Genomic DNA, 20,081 nt, shown 5'->3' with positions numbered 1-20,081 from the left:
AGACACTCACGGAGACACAGCGAAAGGAGAGAATAGGAGTGTTGAGTAAAGGAACGTTCACGGCGGCATTTTGCTACTGGTTCAGGTAAACAGGAAGTTCCTTAAATTAATTATTTTTTGCAACACATGTAAATACGGGCAAGCTAGATAATGTATTGACGTAAATTATGGTTATAACACACGGAGGAAACGGTTATACACGAAGAGTGAGGTATAAGCACCGTGAAGTCGATTGAACATTCAGCAGAATACCAAGACGGAATTGTGTTAAGAAACATAACTGGCACCTGAAATCTGGGAAGAGGTGTCATCCGTTCCGATAGGAACACACAGGTACGATTGGATATTACACAGTTTGAAGTATAATCACACAGCATTTGACAATACTAAGGACATTAACACATAAACATATCCTATCATTTACAGATAATCAAAAACGAATTGGGAAACTTAGAAGGATGACGTTTCCATCATTTCACAATGAAATAGTTGCAACGGAAACTGACGAAGGAGTGTTCATTTACTAAAGAGGGATGAAGTTCGCTTTCTAAAATCATTATATCATTGTTTGGACATTATCATGAAGAATCAGAAAATGAGAGATTAGAGTCTGAAGAAAAAAGTTAGTGCTCCTGAAGAAGAGAGTCAAATCTCTCGAAACGCGTTGAGCTACTTTTTTTAATTTTGTTGCATTGGTGAAAACAACTAATTTTTGTTTTGTTACTTGCATAACTAAAGTTATTTGAGTGAAGTGAACTCAAAAGTAAATAACAAATTTATGCTAGATATATTTTGAGTATAAATTGAAAAATTTATTAAATATCAAATTATTTGAAAAGTGTAAAAACTGTGGATTAAATTGTAAATCGTAATTTAGAAACACGTTGAGGTTGAATGTGGATAAAAAAACCGTCTTTGAGATTGCATGACAGAATAACTATTTAAAAATCACGAAACAATATTGAGATTTATTTGGAAAACTATTTTTCCATATTTGAATGGTGTGTAGGGGACGGGAGTTCCTATTACCAATGGGAACTACATTTTTCTTTTATTCTTTCTTGACTTTTAGATACCAGAGTCATATCTTTTCTCCCTGGCACCCAGAAAAAACTGTTTAGTATAAGAGTCAAAAAACACGAAAACTTTCTACAACAAATCACACAGAAGATAGGGTGTGCTTTCTTCATTCTATTGTTTTTTGGTCCTAGGTCGGACACACTACCAATTTGCAGTGCTCCCGTTTGGTCTCAAATCCTCCCCAAGAACGTTCACAAAATGTTTGGCACCCGTGGCAGCCTGGCTGCGAAAGAAAGGGCATCATGTATACTCGTACTCGACGACTGGCTTGTGAGGGGATCCTCCTCGGCGTCGACCAACAACAGCGTACAGACCACCTTACAGCTTCTGCAACGACTGGGGTTCGCAGTGAACTTCGAAAAGTCCTCTCTAAGGCCATCAAGGAACTTAAAGTTCTTGGGTGCTCAATTCGCAACCCAGGAAGGAATAGTGAAACCTTCCCTGGACAGAAGGTCAAAGATCAATCGACTCACGAGTCAACTACGCTTACATGGCACACTTTCAGTGAGGAAGTATGTGGCGATCCTAGGTTCCATGGCTTCTTGCATCCACTTAGTAGCCAACTGTCGTTTGTTCATGAGGCCTCTACAGGAATTCCTAGCGGACAGATGGAGGCAGGCCACGGGTCGGTGGTCAGACAGGATAACCGTCGACGACGACGGTATCATCCGAGCCCTCCAGTGGTGGAAAAGCGTTCACAACCTGGACAGGGGGGTTCCTCTACAAGAACCAGAATTTCAGAATACCATCATCACGGACGCATCCCTGACGGGCTGGGGAGCACACATGGACAACCACCAAACCCAGGGCAGATGGTCTCCGACCGAATCACGCCTACATATCAATGTGCTGGAACTGAGGGCAGTGAGATGGGCCTTGAAATCATTCCTCCCACATATCAAGGGGTCGAGAGTGAGAGTGCTGACAGACAACACGACAGCCATGTTCTACTTGATAAAACAAGGCGGCACGAGATCCAGGACCCTTTCTGTGGAGGCTCAAAAGGTATGGCATTGGGCTTTGAAACACGACATATCTATAGTGGCTCACCATCTCCCAGGAGTGAAGAACGTACAAGCGGATTCCCTGAGCAGAAGCATGGCTCAGATACACGAGTGGGAGATGGACACCATTCAGCTGCAGAAAATCTTCAAAAGGTGGGGTCACCCCTCAGTCGATCTCTTCGCAACGAAAGAAAACAAGAAATGCGAGCAGTTCGCGAGCAGATGGCCTCAGAAAGGATCCCTAGGGGGAGCGTTCTCATTTCCGTGGACAGACAAGTTCCTGTACGCCTTCCCTCCGTTTCCTTTTATACGGAGGACAATACAGTGGATTCGCAGATACATATGCCGGGTCATTCTAGTGGCACCGTATTGGCCGAGACAACCGTGGTTTTCCGACCTACTACATCTGTCGTTGGAACAACCGATAACTTTCCAGAAAATTCCGAATCTTCTGTCCAGGGACAAGGGAACGGTGTGGCATCACAATCCGGACAGCCTCAACCTGACGGCCTGGCTCCTGACTTTTCGGAATTTGGCAGTTTGAAAGTTTCGTCGGATTGCCGGAGAATTCTACAGGCGGCTAGGGCTCCTTCCACTAACAAGTCATACATGTGCAAGTGGCGAAGGTTCTGTATGTGGTGTCAAACGCAGCACGAAATACGGCCTTTGGAAGTAACTCCAGAACAAATTTTGCCGTATCTTCTTCACCTAGCAGAGAGTGGGCTATCCTCGTCCATCAAGGTGCACCTGGCGGCCATCTCAAGGTTCACGAGGAGGAGACATTCCTCACCTTTATTCAGCGACAGGATGGTGAAACATTTTATGAGGGGTCTCTTTAGAACCTTTCCCCCTGCGAAGCGGTTCCCACCGTCGTGGAGTCTAAATGTGGTGCTGGCGGCCTTAATGAAGCCTCCTTTCGAACCAATGTCCTCTTCATCCATGCAGTTCCTATCGTGGAAGCTGGCTTTCTTAATTGCCATTACGTCAGCTAGAAGTGTCGGAATTACAGGCATTAGTCATAGACCCTCCATAGATGAGATTCTTTAAGGACAAAGTGATACTATCAACTAATCCTACTTTCATCCCGAAAGTGCCGACGGTCTATCACAAACATTCGACCATTGTTCTCCCTACTTTCTTTGCGACCCCGTCGTCGACGGCGGAGAAGGCTCTTCATACTCTTGATGTGAAAAGAGCGTTAAAGTTTTATCTGCAAAGAACGCAAGAACTCAGAACTACCAGACAGCTGTTCATCGCATATGGTCCGGCGACGAGAGGAAGGGCAATTTCCAAGCAAGGACTGGCTCGATGGGTCTCTTCGGCGATTGCTTTTAGTCACTCCAAGGCCGGGAGACCCCTACAAGGGCACCCTAGAGCCCACTCCACGAGATCGACAGCCTCCTCCGCGGCGCTATGGGCAGGAATTCCTTTGACAGACATCTGCCAGGCGGCGGCATGGTCAGTCCCACACACGTTCACACGCCATTACTGCCTGGAAAGGCAGCATGCGGATGAAATACAGATGGGAAGGGCAGTGCTGCGCCATCTTTTTCAATGAGGTAAGCCAAATATGGTGAAACTGTTGTCTCTTACCTTGCCTATGTTGGTTTTTTCCTTCATGTATCGGTTTTTTAAATATATATTTATATATATAGAGGTATATATGTATGTATTATGAATATGTTTATATGAAAAAAAAATAGGTTGCTGCTTACGTGCATATAGATATATTTGGACTGGGAGTGGTTTTTTTTGTGATGTATGTTGCATTGCATTCTCACCTCCTTCTTCTAGGATACTGCTATACAATCTATTCTAAGCATGTGAATCCATGAAAGATCCAATGCTGGAGAAGGGAGTAGTTTCTTACCTGTAACTCCATTTCTCCAGCGTTGGTATCTTTCATGGATTCACATGCGCCCACCAGCCTCCCCGAAATGCAATGTGCAAAATATGTGCATAAACAGGTTCCCCCTTTCTACTTTGGAGGGGCCGAAATCTGACGGGACCCGCGGGGGCGGGGCTTTTATACCATTACATCATACGGGGCATGCGTGGACGGCCCCGGAGAGGACGTAGATGTGGATAGGACACAAAAGTGTCAAGTTTTTTCCTATAGGAAACGACTATATATGTGTACCGAGGGTTCCCAGTCTGACGGGGAATATTCTAAGCATGTGAATCCATGAAAGATACCAACGCTGGAGAAATGGAGTTACAGGTAAGAAACTACTCCCTTTTTGAGGCAACTGGGAGAAGCTCCCGTTTGCCTCCGCACATAAAAAAAAAATATTCTGCGCCTCCCTGAGCAGCGCCGTGGATGGCTAGAAACAGCAGGCAGAGAATGTGTATTCTCGCCCGCCGTTCCAGCCACCTGATTGGCTGAGCATTCTCTTAGGATTGCTATTGTAGTTTTAGTGTGTGAAACATTAACATGTATATTTCAAGTATTTCTAGACTTTATTTGGCAGGCTGTAACGTTTAACAGTTAAAATGAAAAATTGTATTGCTTGGTAACATTCTGATGTCTCGCAATCCCTCGGTCAGTCGCTTCTCCAAGCAACAAGTTGGTGGTAGATCTTAATTCGGCTGGGGCCTCCCTCTGGAACACAGCTTCCCTTCCTCTCTGAAACTCGAGGAACCATCTCCAGTTCCAGAAGCACCTCAAGACCTTCCTCTTGACTTCTGCCTTCTCTCTTGCTCTCCCCTGCTGATATGCAGTCTGATATTGCACTGGTCACCTGGCTACCCTCGATTTCAGACCCAGGTCCCTACCCGCCCAGTCGCACACCTGCACTACCTCCTGGCAACCCTTGCACTTGGGTCTCTATCTGTAACCCTACAGTCCCCCTACCTGCACTTTTGGACACCTGCTGTCTGCACTTACCCTTACCCTTGCACCTGCCCCCTGCTTGCCACACTTCTCTAGTTTTGATCCCATATACAGCACTGCCCCCTCAGATTTCCCCAGGCACTTTTCCCCTCTCCTGCACTTGTGCAATCTCACTGTCACTTGGCCTAGTAAGATAGTTTTCTCTGCCCTTCCTTGCCTCATCGCGCCTTGAAACACTGGTGTATAGGCACGTTACAAATGTCATATCATGCCCCCCCTCCGCTCTCCCCAGCCCACAAAAGCACAATCTCACTGCCAATCGGTCATAACCAATCCTTGTTCAAAGCCGGACATGCCAGTATACAAATGAGTTATACTTAACATAAGGTAGCAAAGAAATGCTTGGGCATGATTTGTTTATGTCCAAGTCTGGGGCTGAATGGGTCTAAGCAGTCACTTAAAGCAACACTTATGAAAAACTGGCTTTATTCTGAGTGTTTGGCTTGGCATTTATGATGCTAACATTTAGACATTTATAATGGTTTAAAGTACCTTCACCAATGTGATGTACATGGAGCACTTTTTTTTATATACAATTACCCAACCAAAAATGGTAATCTGTTTACTACCTTGGAAAGGTGAACGGCTGAATTGACCTTGCCAGGATTCAGACTGCAACCTGCAGCTTACACACAGATCAGCAGCAGCGAGCACTTGGCTCATAGGTCATCGTACTTGTGTCTCCCTAAAGGTGTATGCTACGATTTTTGGTAATGCCTTGACATTTGAGGTTACATTTCATAACGCCTATTACACTGCTTAGAAGCAGGAGGAATACGTCATGGCACTTCTTTTTATAACCGCAGTAATATTAAGATTCTACTTTGTAGTCCAGGACTGGAGGGACAGGAAAGGTGTGGGTGTGGTGTCATTTAAAGGTTCTTTCACTGTAAAGTTGATCCAGCCTACTGTAGTGGGGGAGATCTTGGACCAACTCAGGACGTTGTCCTTATGAACACCTATTGTTACAGTGCAACAATCCAGTTGGCTCTAGATAAGCGGCGGAGGCATCCAGTCTGCTTGCCCTTTAGACCAACCATACAACAATTGCACATTAGAGAGCCAAAACGCCCATGAAGTTGAGGCTTCTGGCAGGGGTGTTCTGGTGGCAGTTTCATACTGTAACTCACATGGACTGCAATGTGGTCCTGCTAGCAAGTACATGAAAGGAGCTTGTTGCAATGTGATGCTTCATTTACCGCATGCTGCATAGGTCAGCTGTTCACTGCAAGCAGGGGGCAGGTATAATGGAAAGGGGTGCCAGTGACCCCCTCTTGCCCCTCCCTAGAAACCTCACTGACTGCAAGGTATGAAGGATCCCTGTGTCCCTTAGTTCTCTCTTCAGCTCCGCCCAGGATCCCACCCTACACCCTCTCCTTGCACCCCCAACCCTGCTGTGGCTCTCCACCTCCTGCTAAAACCCCATCCCCTACTAGCATTCCACATACACCCCCGCACCTCCCAAGGAACCCCTCTGCACCTACCACTGCTTACCCCATCACCCCTTCCAGTGCTACAACTGCTCACCCTCCTCAGCCACCCCCACATCAGCTACTCTTCATCTCAATCCTACCTTACACCAGAAGCCACACCAGCTATCTGGTTCACAGACTATGAAGCCATCGCACACAAGGCTGCCTGTTCTCCACCCCCCCCCCCCCCCCCCGGTCCACCCCGACTACTCCCGGATCATACAAAAGTGGTCCAGCAGAGCAGGAGGGCTAGCCATCCTCCCCAAACACCTGTCCTATCCACTGAGAATGTACCCCGTAACACTGAATGCGAGTCATTGCTTGGAAAGATCTGCCACCTCCCCTCCTTCACCCACCGCTTCCTACTCCTATATAGACCTCCCGGCTATAACTGGCACTTCTCAGACTCTGTGACTGCCTATCAGCCCCCCCTAATACAGCACCCAACCCTCAACAAACTAGGAGACTTCAACATCTGGTTTGATGTCCTCATCAACCTGATTACCTGTTCTCTCACTGACAACTTGGAAGCTCTCAGTTTGACACAGCTGATATCCTGCTCCACTCCCACCACACTGCACATCCTATGCTTTATTCAGCACAACAGACCTAATCTACACCTTCCCGCCACGTCCCCCAATCTGGACGCATCTCTATGCTATATTCTCCCTTGTGCACCCCCATGCCAATTTCCTCACCATCTCATCATTTGGGACAATCTATAAATAAACACCACATCTATACCACATTAAAAGAATAAGGAGTCATAAATGGACAAAATGATATGTTTGCATCTAATGTGTGTTAGATTTGCGGAATGCTATGTACTAACTCCTCGTTCCCCAGTGGTAGCTCCTGGTTAATGCTGGATTCCCAGGAGCTGCTTTTAGCTCCTGCTTATTGGATTTTAAATGTGATCCGTTCGTTTGCAAGCTCTTGGAAGGGTATTGCCCCCTTGCCGAACAGCAATTTAGCAGAATTAATGTTAACCATCTTTTGCTGCTTTTGTTTGTGTATTTAACCACCAAACTATAGATGGTAATTTGGGTAAGGTAAATGGGGGTGGGGGGGCGTTAAGGGGGGCGATGGGTGGGAAGGAGAGTGCAAAACAATTTGTCAAAATTACCTTTCAGCAAAACATGGGAAGCATGTTCATATGCACAGGCCATGGCAGTTAAGTTGTTCGTTTTTTTCTGCAGCAACGTTTTTTGTTACGTCTCTTTCCAGTTACAGGCTGAAGTACAGCGGTTAGAGGAGCTAAAGCGGCAAAACCTAGACCAAGTTATAGAAGGGTTTCGAATGGAATTGGTGTCCTACTGGGACAAATGCTTCTACACTGCTGAGCAGAGGCAAGCATTTTCACATTTCCATGATGGTATGTATATTTTGAATTTTAACCTTTGTCAAGTCACATGCACAGGATATTCATTCACATGTTATAATGGTTAGCTCACACTTAAGTCTTGTTCACTGAAGCAGCCTAGTGATGTATTGCTTATTAACTCGTAATACATATGTTTATTTTCGTAGAATTAAACCGAAGTACAGCAGAAGAAAAATGTTTGTCCTTGATTGAAAGTCGAATTACAGAATTCAATCCAATGTCTCTATACGCTCCTCAGCTGTTTCACAAAGAAGTTCCTATGAGTTAATGATTTACTCCTTAGTCAGAAGTAAATTGGTTACTCCTAGTAACTGCTTTGTGAATTGCCCACAGGCACTTTGTCTATCGGTAATGGTAGTTCCCCTAAACACTCTATACTTGCACCAGTCTCTCTTCAGATACTCTACAGTGGTATGAAGATTGCTTTGTTTAGATTGGATTGTGTGCAATACCCTAGTAGAGGACCTGGAATTTTCCATAAACCCTTCAGTATCTGTCCTGCGTTTAACGAATGGGCCTGTCTGACACAGGACAGCATGGTATCAGTTTAGTAGTCTAAAGACCACAGCTCATGGCTCAGAGGCTTCTAGGCCTGCTGCATTCTCATCATTCTTCTAGCCAGACTCAAGGTGTGGTATTTGCAGTGGCATCTGCTGAACTGTTTAGACTTTGAGGCCTAGTTAAAAGAACTTTATCTCCCTCCTTGTTGGTCCAGTTCTCCAGCATGGGGTCTGGCATGGATTCACATGCTCATGAATATTCTTAGTCGTCGGGCTGGGAATCCTCGGTTAAAAAAAAGTTTGTTTCTAAATTTTACCCTATAAAAGAACCACTGAGCGCTGGGTCATACTGCCCCTAGCCAATGACTGCCCTCTACCTAAGCCCCTCCTCTAGCAGCCATCTTCAGATTTCTACCTCACGTTCAAGTGTTGGGAGCCCTTGTGTTTCATTTTTCGAGCTTTTGTGTCTTTTTGCTTTTTGATAGGTTAACTCTATCTTTCGGTCAATCGAGCCAGCGTGCTCCATCAATTATCCTTCCGACTAACGGGAATCTGTTTTTCGGCTCTTTTCAGTCCACCTCAGGGGCTATTTTTGTCAAATGTCTTCTTGGCGGCTTCCAGAAATTTCTTCAGGCCTACACTGCGTTGATCATGTCGGACGAGAAGGATGATGCTTCCTTCAAGCTTTGTCTGTACTGCCGGCATCCGACGCATAAGAAGATTGTGTGGTTTGCTGTGGCTTCACGAAGTGCACAGTGAAGGATTGACACTAACGGTTGGAATCGTGGCTGCAGTCCAAGGTCTCTGCCCTGGGTGGCACCCAGGGGCATGCATCTCCCGGATCCAGCAAACCAGAGCGGGCTTCTAAGTCCTTTGAGGGCACCCCACCCGTGGGGGCCCAACACAAGGCCAAGCACTGCGAATCTGCTTCCGTCTGGGTTGCCGCTGCTGCGGGTCCCGCAATGGTCAGGGCGTGATCGTCCTCCACATCTGTATCGATCTCCAGTCACCACTCTGGTTCTTCGTCCAAGAGGAAGTTGGCTACCCCGAGGAAGCTGAGGGAGAATCTGTAGAAGGCTAAACAGGAGAAGGCCAAGCAAGACAAGGGAGCCGGCATTTCCGTGAAGGCCCAGGTACACCAGGCATCGTCACCCTCTATCGGGGTGGTGGGGTCCCTCTTGAAGGCCCAGATGATGGCCAGGGTGTTGCTTCCTCCCAGGTGGGAGGCTTCGAGCAAGCCCATTGAGAAGACCCCGGAGAAGAGGATGCCGGACCTCAGCCCAAGACCAGCCCCTCAGGACCTGAAGAAAGGAGTGGGGGAGAAAGGGCGGTGAAGGCCTTCAAGGAATGGACATTTCTTCGGCCGCTGAGGATGAGCTCCTTTCCGTCCACACGGTCCAGGAGGGCGATAACGAGAGGAACGCCGGGGAATCTCCCCAAGATGAGGCGACTAAAACGTCAGGGTTACGGTCTATGGAGACTACTAAGGGCCCGAGACGATGAGGGCCCAGGCCCAACGCGCCTACCCTTCTCAGGTACTGTGCACCCCGTTGACACCAGGGGACCTGCCTGCCAAGAAGAGGAAGAGGCACCTCACAACTGCATGCCATGCCACGCATTGCTCCCTCTCCCCCAAGGGAGACTTGAGTCGGACACGGCGATGACTGGCCCGGATGATGACGGCGGGATGAGGGACCTTCCGTCACCTCCGCCCAGGGTGTCTCTTCCGGACGAAGTAGGATCCTTCCATGCAATGATCGCCTGAGCCTCGGTGCTTTTCCAGCTCACAACGGAGGAGAAGGAAGGCTTATTATATCAGCGCCGGGAGGCAAAGAGGAAGACAATCCTTTCGGTCCCACTCCTAGACGATTTTTTAGGATGAAGGGCTGGCTCTGATGAACCCCTCGACAGCCTCAGTGAAGGGACCGGCTACAGAAAAAGTACAGGGTGCTGGACTCTGCACACAAGTGCTTACGATCTCAACCGCCGCCGGACTCCGTGGTCTCGGCGGCTGCCAGGAAGAAATAGTCTAGTTCGGCGTCTTTTTCTTCCACCCCTCAGGACAACAAGGGGAAGAAATTGGATTTTGAGTAGAAACCTTATCTACTCGGGAGCGACGACAGTGAAGGCAGCCAAGGCCCTCGCGATCGTGGCCAGATACGACCGGGAGCTGTGGGTTAAGTTGGCGCCACTACTGGACTTCCTCCCCGATGACAAGCGGGTAGATGCTTTGGAGATCCTTCAAGAAGGCACAGTAGCGTCGGACCACGCCATCATGGTGGCCCTGGACATTGCGGACACAGGTTTCCGCCAGATGGTAAACTGCATCTGCCTTCGCTGTTGTGGATGGCTCATGGCCACCAACTTTAGACAGGAGGTCGAGACGAGGGTTTTGGACATGCCCTTTTATGGAGACAACCTGTTCGGGAAGGCTGTGGATGAATCCCTCCACGCCATCAAGACGGACATAGATGGCACGTGCCTTAGGCACTCAACGACGACCGTCGTTTCGTTCCTCAGGAGGGAAGTCTATCGGGGGGGGGGGGGGGGGGAAGGGGGTTGGGGCCCCACCCGTGCACCCCAGTGGGAGGCCGGCTGGTGACCTGCGTGTGGTAGGCCATCTCCACCAACAGATGGGTGCTGGACACTCGCCCACGGACACACCTTGGAGGTTCAGCGGAAGTGTCAGCAAATACCACCGGTGGCCTGCCAGGAACTAAAACCTACCTTAGCTGCTGCTGGAGGTTCGGGCCATGTGAAAGGGGCGACAGAGCTAGTTCCAAAGCGACTCCGGGGCTCCGGAGTTTACTGTCTCGTAAGAAAGAAGACCGAGGGATGGAGGCCCATTCTCGACCTATGACGACACAACAAGTACATAAAGTCCCAGAACTTCAAGATGGTCACTCTGCAGCATGTGCTCGGCCGGCTGGAGGCCAGGGACTTTGTCGTTTGATCTAGAGGACGCGTATTTCCACGTCATCATGCACAAAAGGCACCGCAAGTTTCTGCATTTCGTCGTTCAAGGCCCTTCCTTTTGGATCTCCAAGTGCTTGGTGACGATGGCGGCCCATCTGCGACTGCAAGGGATCCATGTTTACCCTTACCTGGACGACTGGCTCATCCGGGCCAGGTCAAAGGACATTGCCGTCGACCACATGGCATGGACCCTCCGCGGAGCTGGGGTTCTCTGTGCATTATGCAGTCCTGCTCGACTCCATCGCAGGACGCTTTGTTCCTTGAATCCAGGCTCAATATGGTGTCATGCCTGGCGTTGCCATCGGAGGAAAGGATCTCGCCACCTTGGGCAAAGTGCAACGGCTGTTGGCACTGAAGATCGCCACGCTGAGGACCATCAAATCTCTACTCAGCATGATGTCGTGCATATACCTGATTCGGCTCTGCAGGTTGCGGATGCGCCTGCTACAGCAGCTCCTCGACGCCCGTTGGGTCCAGATTTCTGAAAGCTTCCGAGACAGGATCATGCTCGAGGTTCTGCCAAGCGATAAGATGGCGGGGCATGCACTCCAATATCGCCGGAGGCACAGATTTCCAGAGCCCCCCCCGTACCAGGAGAGACACGACTGGTGCCTCCCTGGAAGGATGGGGAGCCCACACAGGACATCTTCACGCCAGAGGCCTGTGGCTGCTGGAAGAGAAGGTGCTGCACATCAATGTTCAGGCACTACAGGCAGTGTTTTGGGCCCTAAACTAGTTTCACCCGTCCCTCAAGGGCAAAGTGGTGAGGGTCTTCATGGACGATACCAACACAATATTTTACATCCGGAAGCACAGGGGTACTAGCTCCCCAGCGCTCTCCAAAGAGGCACAGGACTTGTCACACTGGGCCGTCGCCTGGGGGATGCTCCTAATTGCGTTTCACCTGGCAAGAGTAAAGAACTCTGTTGCTGACTCTCTCAGCAGGGAGCTGCGCTCTTGCCACGAGTGGGAGCTTCGGCAGGGTCAAGTGGACAACCTTTTCCTCAAATGTGGCTGTCCCCAGATAGATCTGTTTGCGACGGTGACGAACACCAAGTGCCGGAGGTTCGCCAGCAGGTTCTCCCAGACTAGGTGCATGGGGACACATTCTCATTCAGCTGGGAAGACCCGTTTCTGTATTCAATCTCTCTGTTACCGTTTCTTCGAGTCATTAATCAACTCTGGCGCTACCGGTGTAGGGTGATCCTCGTCGCACCAGCGTTGCTGAGGCAGATCTGGTACCCAGACCTTCTCAGCATGTTCGCGTCCCCTCCAGTCAAGATGCCAGTGTTCTCGGATCTTCTCGCCAGGGAAGGAGGTGCAATCCTGCACCACAACACGGATTCTCTGAACCTGAAGGCCTGGCTCCTGCAGCATTAGAGTTCGATCTTCCAGCGGACTGCAAGGAGGTACACGCCAAGGCCAGGGGGGCGTACTCTACTTTAAAAGGCTATGGACACAAATGGAAGACTTGCAATTTGGTGCCGTTCACAGATCAACCCCCTGAGGGTCACGGCCCCTCAAGTACTTCTGTATTTGCTGTCATTGGCTAAATCAGGGCTGGCTCACACCCCCATCAAGGTTCATCTGCCGGCTATCTCCCACTACACCAGATCTCCGGGATGGTCTTCATTGTGGTTGCACCGTCTAGTTAAGGAATCCATCAAGGGACTATCCGCTCGTTCCTGCTGGTGAAGGCTCAGCCCCGGCATGGGACCTCAAGGTGGTGCTGACTCGGCTCATGGGAGCTCTGTTCGAACCTAAGCATTCAGCTCCACTCCGCTAGAGTTTGTCGTGGAAGACCGCTTTCCTCATGGCCATCACCTCTGCATGACGAGTCGGTGAGATCCTGTCATGCAAGCAGCTGTACTTGACATTTCATGAGCCAAGGGTAGTGCTGCGGATGCACGCCTTCATGCCCAAGATTCTGTCAATTTCATCTCAATGAGCCCTTTGTTACCTGTGTTTTTTCCGACGCCTTAGTCGCCGGCTGAAAGGATTATGCACCCGCTGGATGTGGCTAGAGTGCTGAGGTTTTGAGGGCCGCACGAAGAGTTTCCGGAACACTTCTCTGCTTTTTGTGAAATTTGGTCCTGTGAACTATGGGAAGGCCCTGTCCAATGTTTCAATTTCCAGGTGTCTCTCCAGCTGTATCACTCACTGTCACCGTTTGGCAAACCTACTGTAGCTTGGCCTTACGAGAGCCCATTATACCAGAGCGACCATTATATCAGAGCGACTGGGTAATAGCTAAAAATATCCCCATTAACAATATTAATGTAGATCAATGTATCTGGTCGGACACTTTTCTGTAAGTTTTCAGACAGATCATAACTATACTAATAGTTCCAATAATCTGCCAATCTCGTCTATCCTGTCAAGGAACATACGCAAAATCACGCAAGACGACTTTCGTACTACGGTTATACCTCTACTACCATCTCTAGAGATGTCCATGCCACTTGGTGATTTTGTAGCAAAAATAAGATCTGCTCTTGATACTGCACTGGAAATATTGGCCCCACTCATACCAATCAACAAAAAAAGGGAAAAAAGCGCCCTATATACCTTTCTCAGTTGAAATAACTGAGGCTCGCTCGAAAAAACGCCAATTGGAACGACAATGGCACAAACAGCCTTCCGAGTCTAACCTTAATTCTTACAAGCGGGCTCTCTTACATTATAAGTCACTTATCCGCTCCACGAAAGAACTGCACCTCAACTCAAGGGTCTCTAAAGCCAAATCTAGCTCTAAAGAGCTCTTTAGCATCCTCCAGGAGCTGAAAGGTTGCACCTCCACATCACTGTCTCCAGCGGACAGCGCCTGGTGTCAAAATATCCATAATAGTTTCACAAATAAAACCTTAACGCATCAAAACAACATCAGTGCTCAGGTTAAACTATTATCTAAAACCACAATTACGTTGGATAACTTGGACTCCTCCAATGATCCCGCTGTTTTCACTTTTAAATCTGTATCTATAGAAGATGTCATTGATACTGTTTCCAAACTGAAACCAACCTCCTGTAAAGGAGATGTCTTTCCAGCCTCCTTACTCAAAGATCATATACATACTCTTGCCCCATGGATTACCACTTTTGTGAATAGATCCTTTCAGGAATCTTATGTCCCTGAGAACATAAAGGAAGCATGGGTTACACCTCTACTTAAGAAGGAAAACTTGGACCCTGCAGAGGCGGGTAATTATCGTACAATTACCAATGTTCCCTTTGTGTTGAAAATTTTAGATTAAATCGCTTACTGCCAATTCCAAAATTTTGTCGAGGAACATGACATACTGGCGTCACAACAATCTGGGTTTCGCCCTAATCATGGGACTGAGACTGCGCTCTTAGATTTAAAATCTTTTATATTGCTGGTCTTGTTGACAAATGTCATACAGCCCTGCTACTTTTATTAGATCTATCGGCCGCATTCGACTTAGTCGATCACCAGCTCTTGGCCGATAGACTAATCACAATTGGTAAATGTTCTCCAGAAGCTTCAGCTTGGTTTAAATCATTTCTGGGCCCACGAAACATGAGGGTAACAAAGGATAATGCTCATTCTATAGCACCCCTATTGTTATGCGGTGTCCCACAGGGCTCATGTCTTTCCCCCTTACTTTTTAATATTTACTCGCGTCTTCTCTGCGCTCTTTTGTCAACCATGGGCATTTATTTTGCCAACTATGCCGATGACACGCAGATTGTTGTCCAACTTACTGGTGAGTACTTAAAAGATGCAGAACATATTAATGCTATCTTTGCTGAAATCCAGAAGTGGATGGCATTTAACTCGTTAGCCCTTAACAACGCTAAGACTGAGCTGTTGATCTTAGGCACCCAGCAGAGATTAAAGAAACTTGATACAAAGTATGACAACTTCCTGATAGGCCAACACGTCATTGCTGTTTCTAAATCTGTAAAAACTCTAGGGGTCTTTTTTGACCCTCAGTTATCCTTCACCCGTCAGGTCAATTACCTTAAATCTTCCTGCTACTTTTATATCTAGCTCTTATGGCAGATTCGTCCGTTTCTGTCTAAAGAAAATCTTGCCTTGATCGCAGCTGCCATTGTAAACTGCAAGCTGGACTATTGTAATAGTCTGATGATTGGTACTTCACAGGCCAACGTGAAAACCATGCAGATTATTCAAAACAGTGCAGTTCGGGCTGTAATGGGCCTTAAGCGTAATATGCACATTTCCGATGCTAGGCGTAGCCTGCACTGGCTGCCAGTTAAACGGCGCCTAGATCATAAAGGTTTATCCATAGTCTTTAAATGTCTGTTCGGTCAAGCACCATCTTATCTTACAGCTAGGCTCAGAAAGAAGCAAGTTACCCGTTCTTTGTGCTCTAACAGTAACATCATCTTGGCTGAACCACCATTTGCCCTGAAAAGATTTGGCGGTGTTAGTTTTTGATTCTTGGGCTCCGGCTCTATGGAATTCACTCCCTAGCTATTTTGCTAACAACGACTCCGTGGTTACCTTTAAGAAGCAACTAAAGACCTTGTTTGATAAAGGTTAGGACACTCTTAACTTTTCCGACCATGCACTTTGATATCTGGTTTTCCTTCTGTCATTTCTCTTCATCATGATTGGCCTGTGTCATGACGGGCCTTCCTTGGTCACTGTCTTTTTTTGTGTTACTTGTTTGTCATTTTTGTCTGCTCTCTCTTCTGTGAGCGCCCTGAGGCCTTTGGGTTAGTGGCCCAATATAAGAACCTAGATAGATAGATGGATCACTGCTACCACGTCATTCCTGTCTGGTGTGCCCCTGCTGGACATTTGCAGAGCTGCTATGTGGAGATCCACACACACCTTCACGAAATTTTACTGCGTCAACAGCGATTCCAGGAAGGAGTCCAGAGTCGGCCAAGCAGTGCTGCGCAATCAGTTCGCTTGAAGGTGAGCTTGGTGAGGAGGTAAGAGATTGCTTCTGTTGAGCCTTGCCACTTACGTGGTTGTGCATGTGTGTATATGTATTCTTCATTCATGTGCATCCATGCCAGACCCCATGCTGGAGAAGGAACAAGTTACTTACCTGTAACTATTTTCCAGCATGGGTCTAGCATGGATTCACATGCAAACTGTTGGGGAGAAGTTGGACCCCCACCAGGGCTGTGGGGGTCAGCAGCTATGGGAGACCCCAACGCCTCGCATTTGGCCCACAGAAATGCAACCGAGTCCCAAGCAGGCAGCAACATGTTCCAAACTGCGTTTATTTCTGGGCAGCAAAAAAAGAAAAAACACAGAGCTTTGTGCACAGCGAAAGTCCCAGCACAGTCTCCCCCGGGGCTGGCTTGCAAACCAGCTTTGTAACACACTGCAGGCTGACCAGCTCCCAAAAACCTATCTCATCCTGCTATTGGCTGCTAAATTATGGGTTACCTATGTAGCCCTTATAGGAAGCCGGATCATTGGGCATCAGAACTTTTGCATCAGTGGGTTGGTTCAGCTGCGCCACCCCCATTACCTAACTCTAAAATTGTTGCAGTATGAATCTGTTCCCATCACTTTTAGCTGAAACAGGCTTTTTCGCCCCTGGGCTCTCCGCGTTCATTGGCCAGAGCTGAGCCATCCTTGTTACAATTGTTTCAAATGGTGTGAGTCTTGCGAAAATGTCTTTCCTTCGCAGGGAAAACACTGGGCTGTGGATGTTCTGCCGTGGCTTACTCCTATTTGTGAAGAATTAAAAAATGTTTGTCTGCCAGGGTTCACTATCGTTCAAGGGAAGCAATCTTATCTTACTGTACGACCTTGGCTGCTTGTGGGTTTGCGAGGAGCATTGATGAAGTCAGCACGGCTGGTGTTCAGTGAGGCAAAATGCCCTTGGCTGTGATTTTCCTGAAACATGGCTTTACACTGTGCAATTAGATCAGGTTAGTTCATATATAGGCATCTGCAAGCCTTTAAACAGGGATTCTTGTGTTTTGTAGATTATGGTACTGCTGCATTGATTCTAATGTAGCATGGAAGTTGTAATGTTGGTGAAGTGGGTGTCTTTCAGTATATTTGTCACCCATGGGTGCGCTGGGGCCTGGTTCAAATGATAAGTGCGCTGATTATTCTTCCTGCTGTTCTTCTGTATATGCGCTTGGGGTGAGGGGGCAGGGGTTTGATCTCGATTTTCCCTCTTCAAAACCCTCCAACCGGCGGCTCTGCTCTTGGTCCTACTGCCACTATTTGCTATCAAATCTGAAGATGGCTGATAGAGATGGGGCTTAGGTAGAGGGCAGTCATTGGCTAGGTGCAGTATGACCCAGTGATCGGTTTATAGGAGAAAGACCGTTTAGAAACTGAACAAACTTTTCTTTTACTGAGGATTCCCAGCTTGACGATGGGGAATATTCATGAGCATGGGAATCCATGCTGGAGAACAGTTACAGGTAAGTAACATATTCCTTCTTGCATCATATAGGCCAAAATCCGCTGGAAGGTCGCTGTTCCACCTCTTCAACATGCCTTCATCACATCGGATTCCGCAGAATGAAGTTGCGTTGGGCAAATACCTGAATTGTAAGGCTCTCCCCTTGGCTACCAGAGAATCCAATTTGCTCCAGGAATGTGATGTGACAAAGCCAAAGTAGCTTCTCCCCCAGCTTCAGGATACTCAGTCATGTGGTCCGACAGCAAGACCGTCACGTTTTACTTGAATATGCATGGGGCTACTCTGTTCCGTCCTTTATGCAACCTAGACCCTAGTTTTGTGAATTTAAGTAAAGGAGATTGTGGGCGAAGGAAGCAGTACAATAAATGGGGCACATGATGAACCCTAAAGAGTATTTCAGAAAGGGTAATGTGACAAATCTAGTGATATTGTCACTGATTCTCTGGAGGGGAGCTTCCCTTATGTGGGCAATGAAAGGAAGAATTTATCTGATTCTGACCCGGTGGGTGGCTATCTGTGGGAGGACTACATAGGGGAGGATACACAGAACAAAAACCCTGCAGCCCCAATTCCACATGACCCCCATGTGCCTTTACAAGATACCTGTATGGCCTATTGTGCCATAGATGGCTTTCCTAACCAATCCCCCTCCTCTACTCCCCCTCCAGTTAGTACTGAGATGAGGAGGAATGGAGCAATGAAGATGACTAGATGCAGGAAGCCAACACTGTGTTCCAGTCTTTGGAAACTTTTGAACAACACCGGTGGAAGTTGCCACAGCTGCACGTTATGAGAGGGACAGAGGCAGTCGGAAGCTAAATGTTGTAACTTGTTTAGATGCCGTTCGGGGCTCCAGAGACGAGACGGTCATGAGAAGCAGCACTGAGACTGAAATGGTGTGCAGGGAGACTGAGCTGAAGGAACCATACTGCATGATGACCGTGGACACCTGGAGCCACCCGGAAGGAAGGAAGGAAAAGGACAAGGGAAAGCTGTATCGAGGGAGAAGTGCAAGAAGAAATACAAGGACCACCAAAGCTGCACGGTAAGCCCAGGGAGAACAAATGGGTTACCGGGGCGCGTGAAGGCAGATGCCATGTTGCAATGATCGCGTACGAGGGCCCAATTAAAGAAGTAAAGAAACTGACAAGGATGAAAACATTGTTGAAAAAGGGGCGCTTACGAATGCTTGAATAGGATTCGATATACTTTATGCATATGTGAACAGTGTTTAAGGAGGGTGGGAGATGCAATGTGTCAGGAGTCAGGTTGCCCACGTAGTGTAGCCGAAGAATTCTTCTCCCTGATGTACCCCTCTGGCTTAGGTATGAACAAGAAACCAGAGCGGTCAATCAGATAAAAGAAAGGATGCCAATGGAGTCCCAGGTGCTGCGGAGGATGCCAGATGCCAGCTGAGAAGATACGGGTGAACCAGATGGTGACACAAACGGTTTAGGCGCTGGACCTGCAAGTGAAGTGGTCTTATTAACACAAACCAGTAGCAGGGTAACCTATGTGAGAACAGCGCCAATTGCCCAGACCAAGATAAAGACAATCACATAGGGTTTTCCCTGAATGCGGGTATAATCTATAATAATCACCAGTCCCCCCTCCCCTTCTTGTACACTCAATGAAGGTCACAATGGCTTTCTTGTTTCTTTCTCCAGGACTGAATCCCTGCAGTGGGAAACAGGAAGGTCCAAAGTAGCAATCCAAAGGAGAAGAGGTCCAACCTATTCCGACGGCACGAGGACGCCTAACCAGCCACCTGACCCGACGGCACAAGGACGCCTTGGTACACACTGGAAGTCTCTAGTCCGTGTACTAAACAAACAAGAAGTCCCAAGTCCCAATAGTCCAACAAGAATGACACACAATTCCAAAGTCCAGAAACGATCCCACGATGTGAAGCAGCAGGCAGAAGGGGTCCAGAAGCAGCCACGGTAACGTAGTTCAAAAGGGGAAGGCACGAGGAAATCCAATAGCGGTCTGAGGTCAAAACACGAGTCAAGGCAAAACCAAAGTACAAAACGTTCCAAAAGCAGTTCCAAATCAGCGGTCTGGGTCGAAGAGCCAAGAAGTCTTGAAGTCCAGCGGGGAAGTGGAAAGGAAGGGGAAAAGGGCAACAGGGAACAAGGTACAGGAATTACAAGGTACGAAGCGCCACTAGTTACAATCAGAAGCACCGGGCAGAGTGAGTGAGGTGCTTATGAAGGGCAGGTCATGCGACAACGCCGTGTACGGCTCGGTGTCGAGCGAGAGAGGAAAAGAGAGGACACCAGCGTTGCCATGCCAACTTCCAGGCACCTGGCTGCAGAGTCCTTAAAGGGCTACGACCCCGTGTTTTGATCGTGCCGGTACAGCCACACATGACACA

The 20,081-nt window shown here is 48.1% G+C and overlaps 1 protein-coding gene across 1 annotated transcript in view; it reads left to right on the top strand.

Annotated features, from left to right (window-relative positions):
• LOC138504607 (protein regulator of cytokinesis 1-like) overlaps window positions 1-20,081 on the top strand; it is a 281,049-nt gene that overhangs the window by 139,945 nt on the left and 121,023 nt on the right. Inside the window, exon 7 of the mRNA XM_069625204.1 lies at window positions 7,677-7,824. Within this exon, the coding sequence (XP_069481305.1) occupies window positions 7,677-7,824 (148 nt within the window). The remainder of the gene's footprint in view (window positions 1-7,676; window positions 7,825-20,081) is intronic.

The sequence above is a fragment of the Ambystoma mexicanum genome, chromosome 11, assembly GCF_040938575.1.
Source record: "Ambystoma mexicanum isolate Mex_15411 chromosome 11, UKY_AmexF1_1, whole genome shotgun sequence".
NCBI lineage: Eukaryota > Metazoa > Chordata > Amphibia > Caudata > Ambystomatidae > Ambystoma > Ambystoma mexicanum.
The sequence above is the reverse complement of the archived record's forward strand: the minus strand, read 5'-3'. Positions and strand labels throughout refer to the sequence as shown.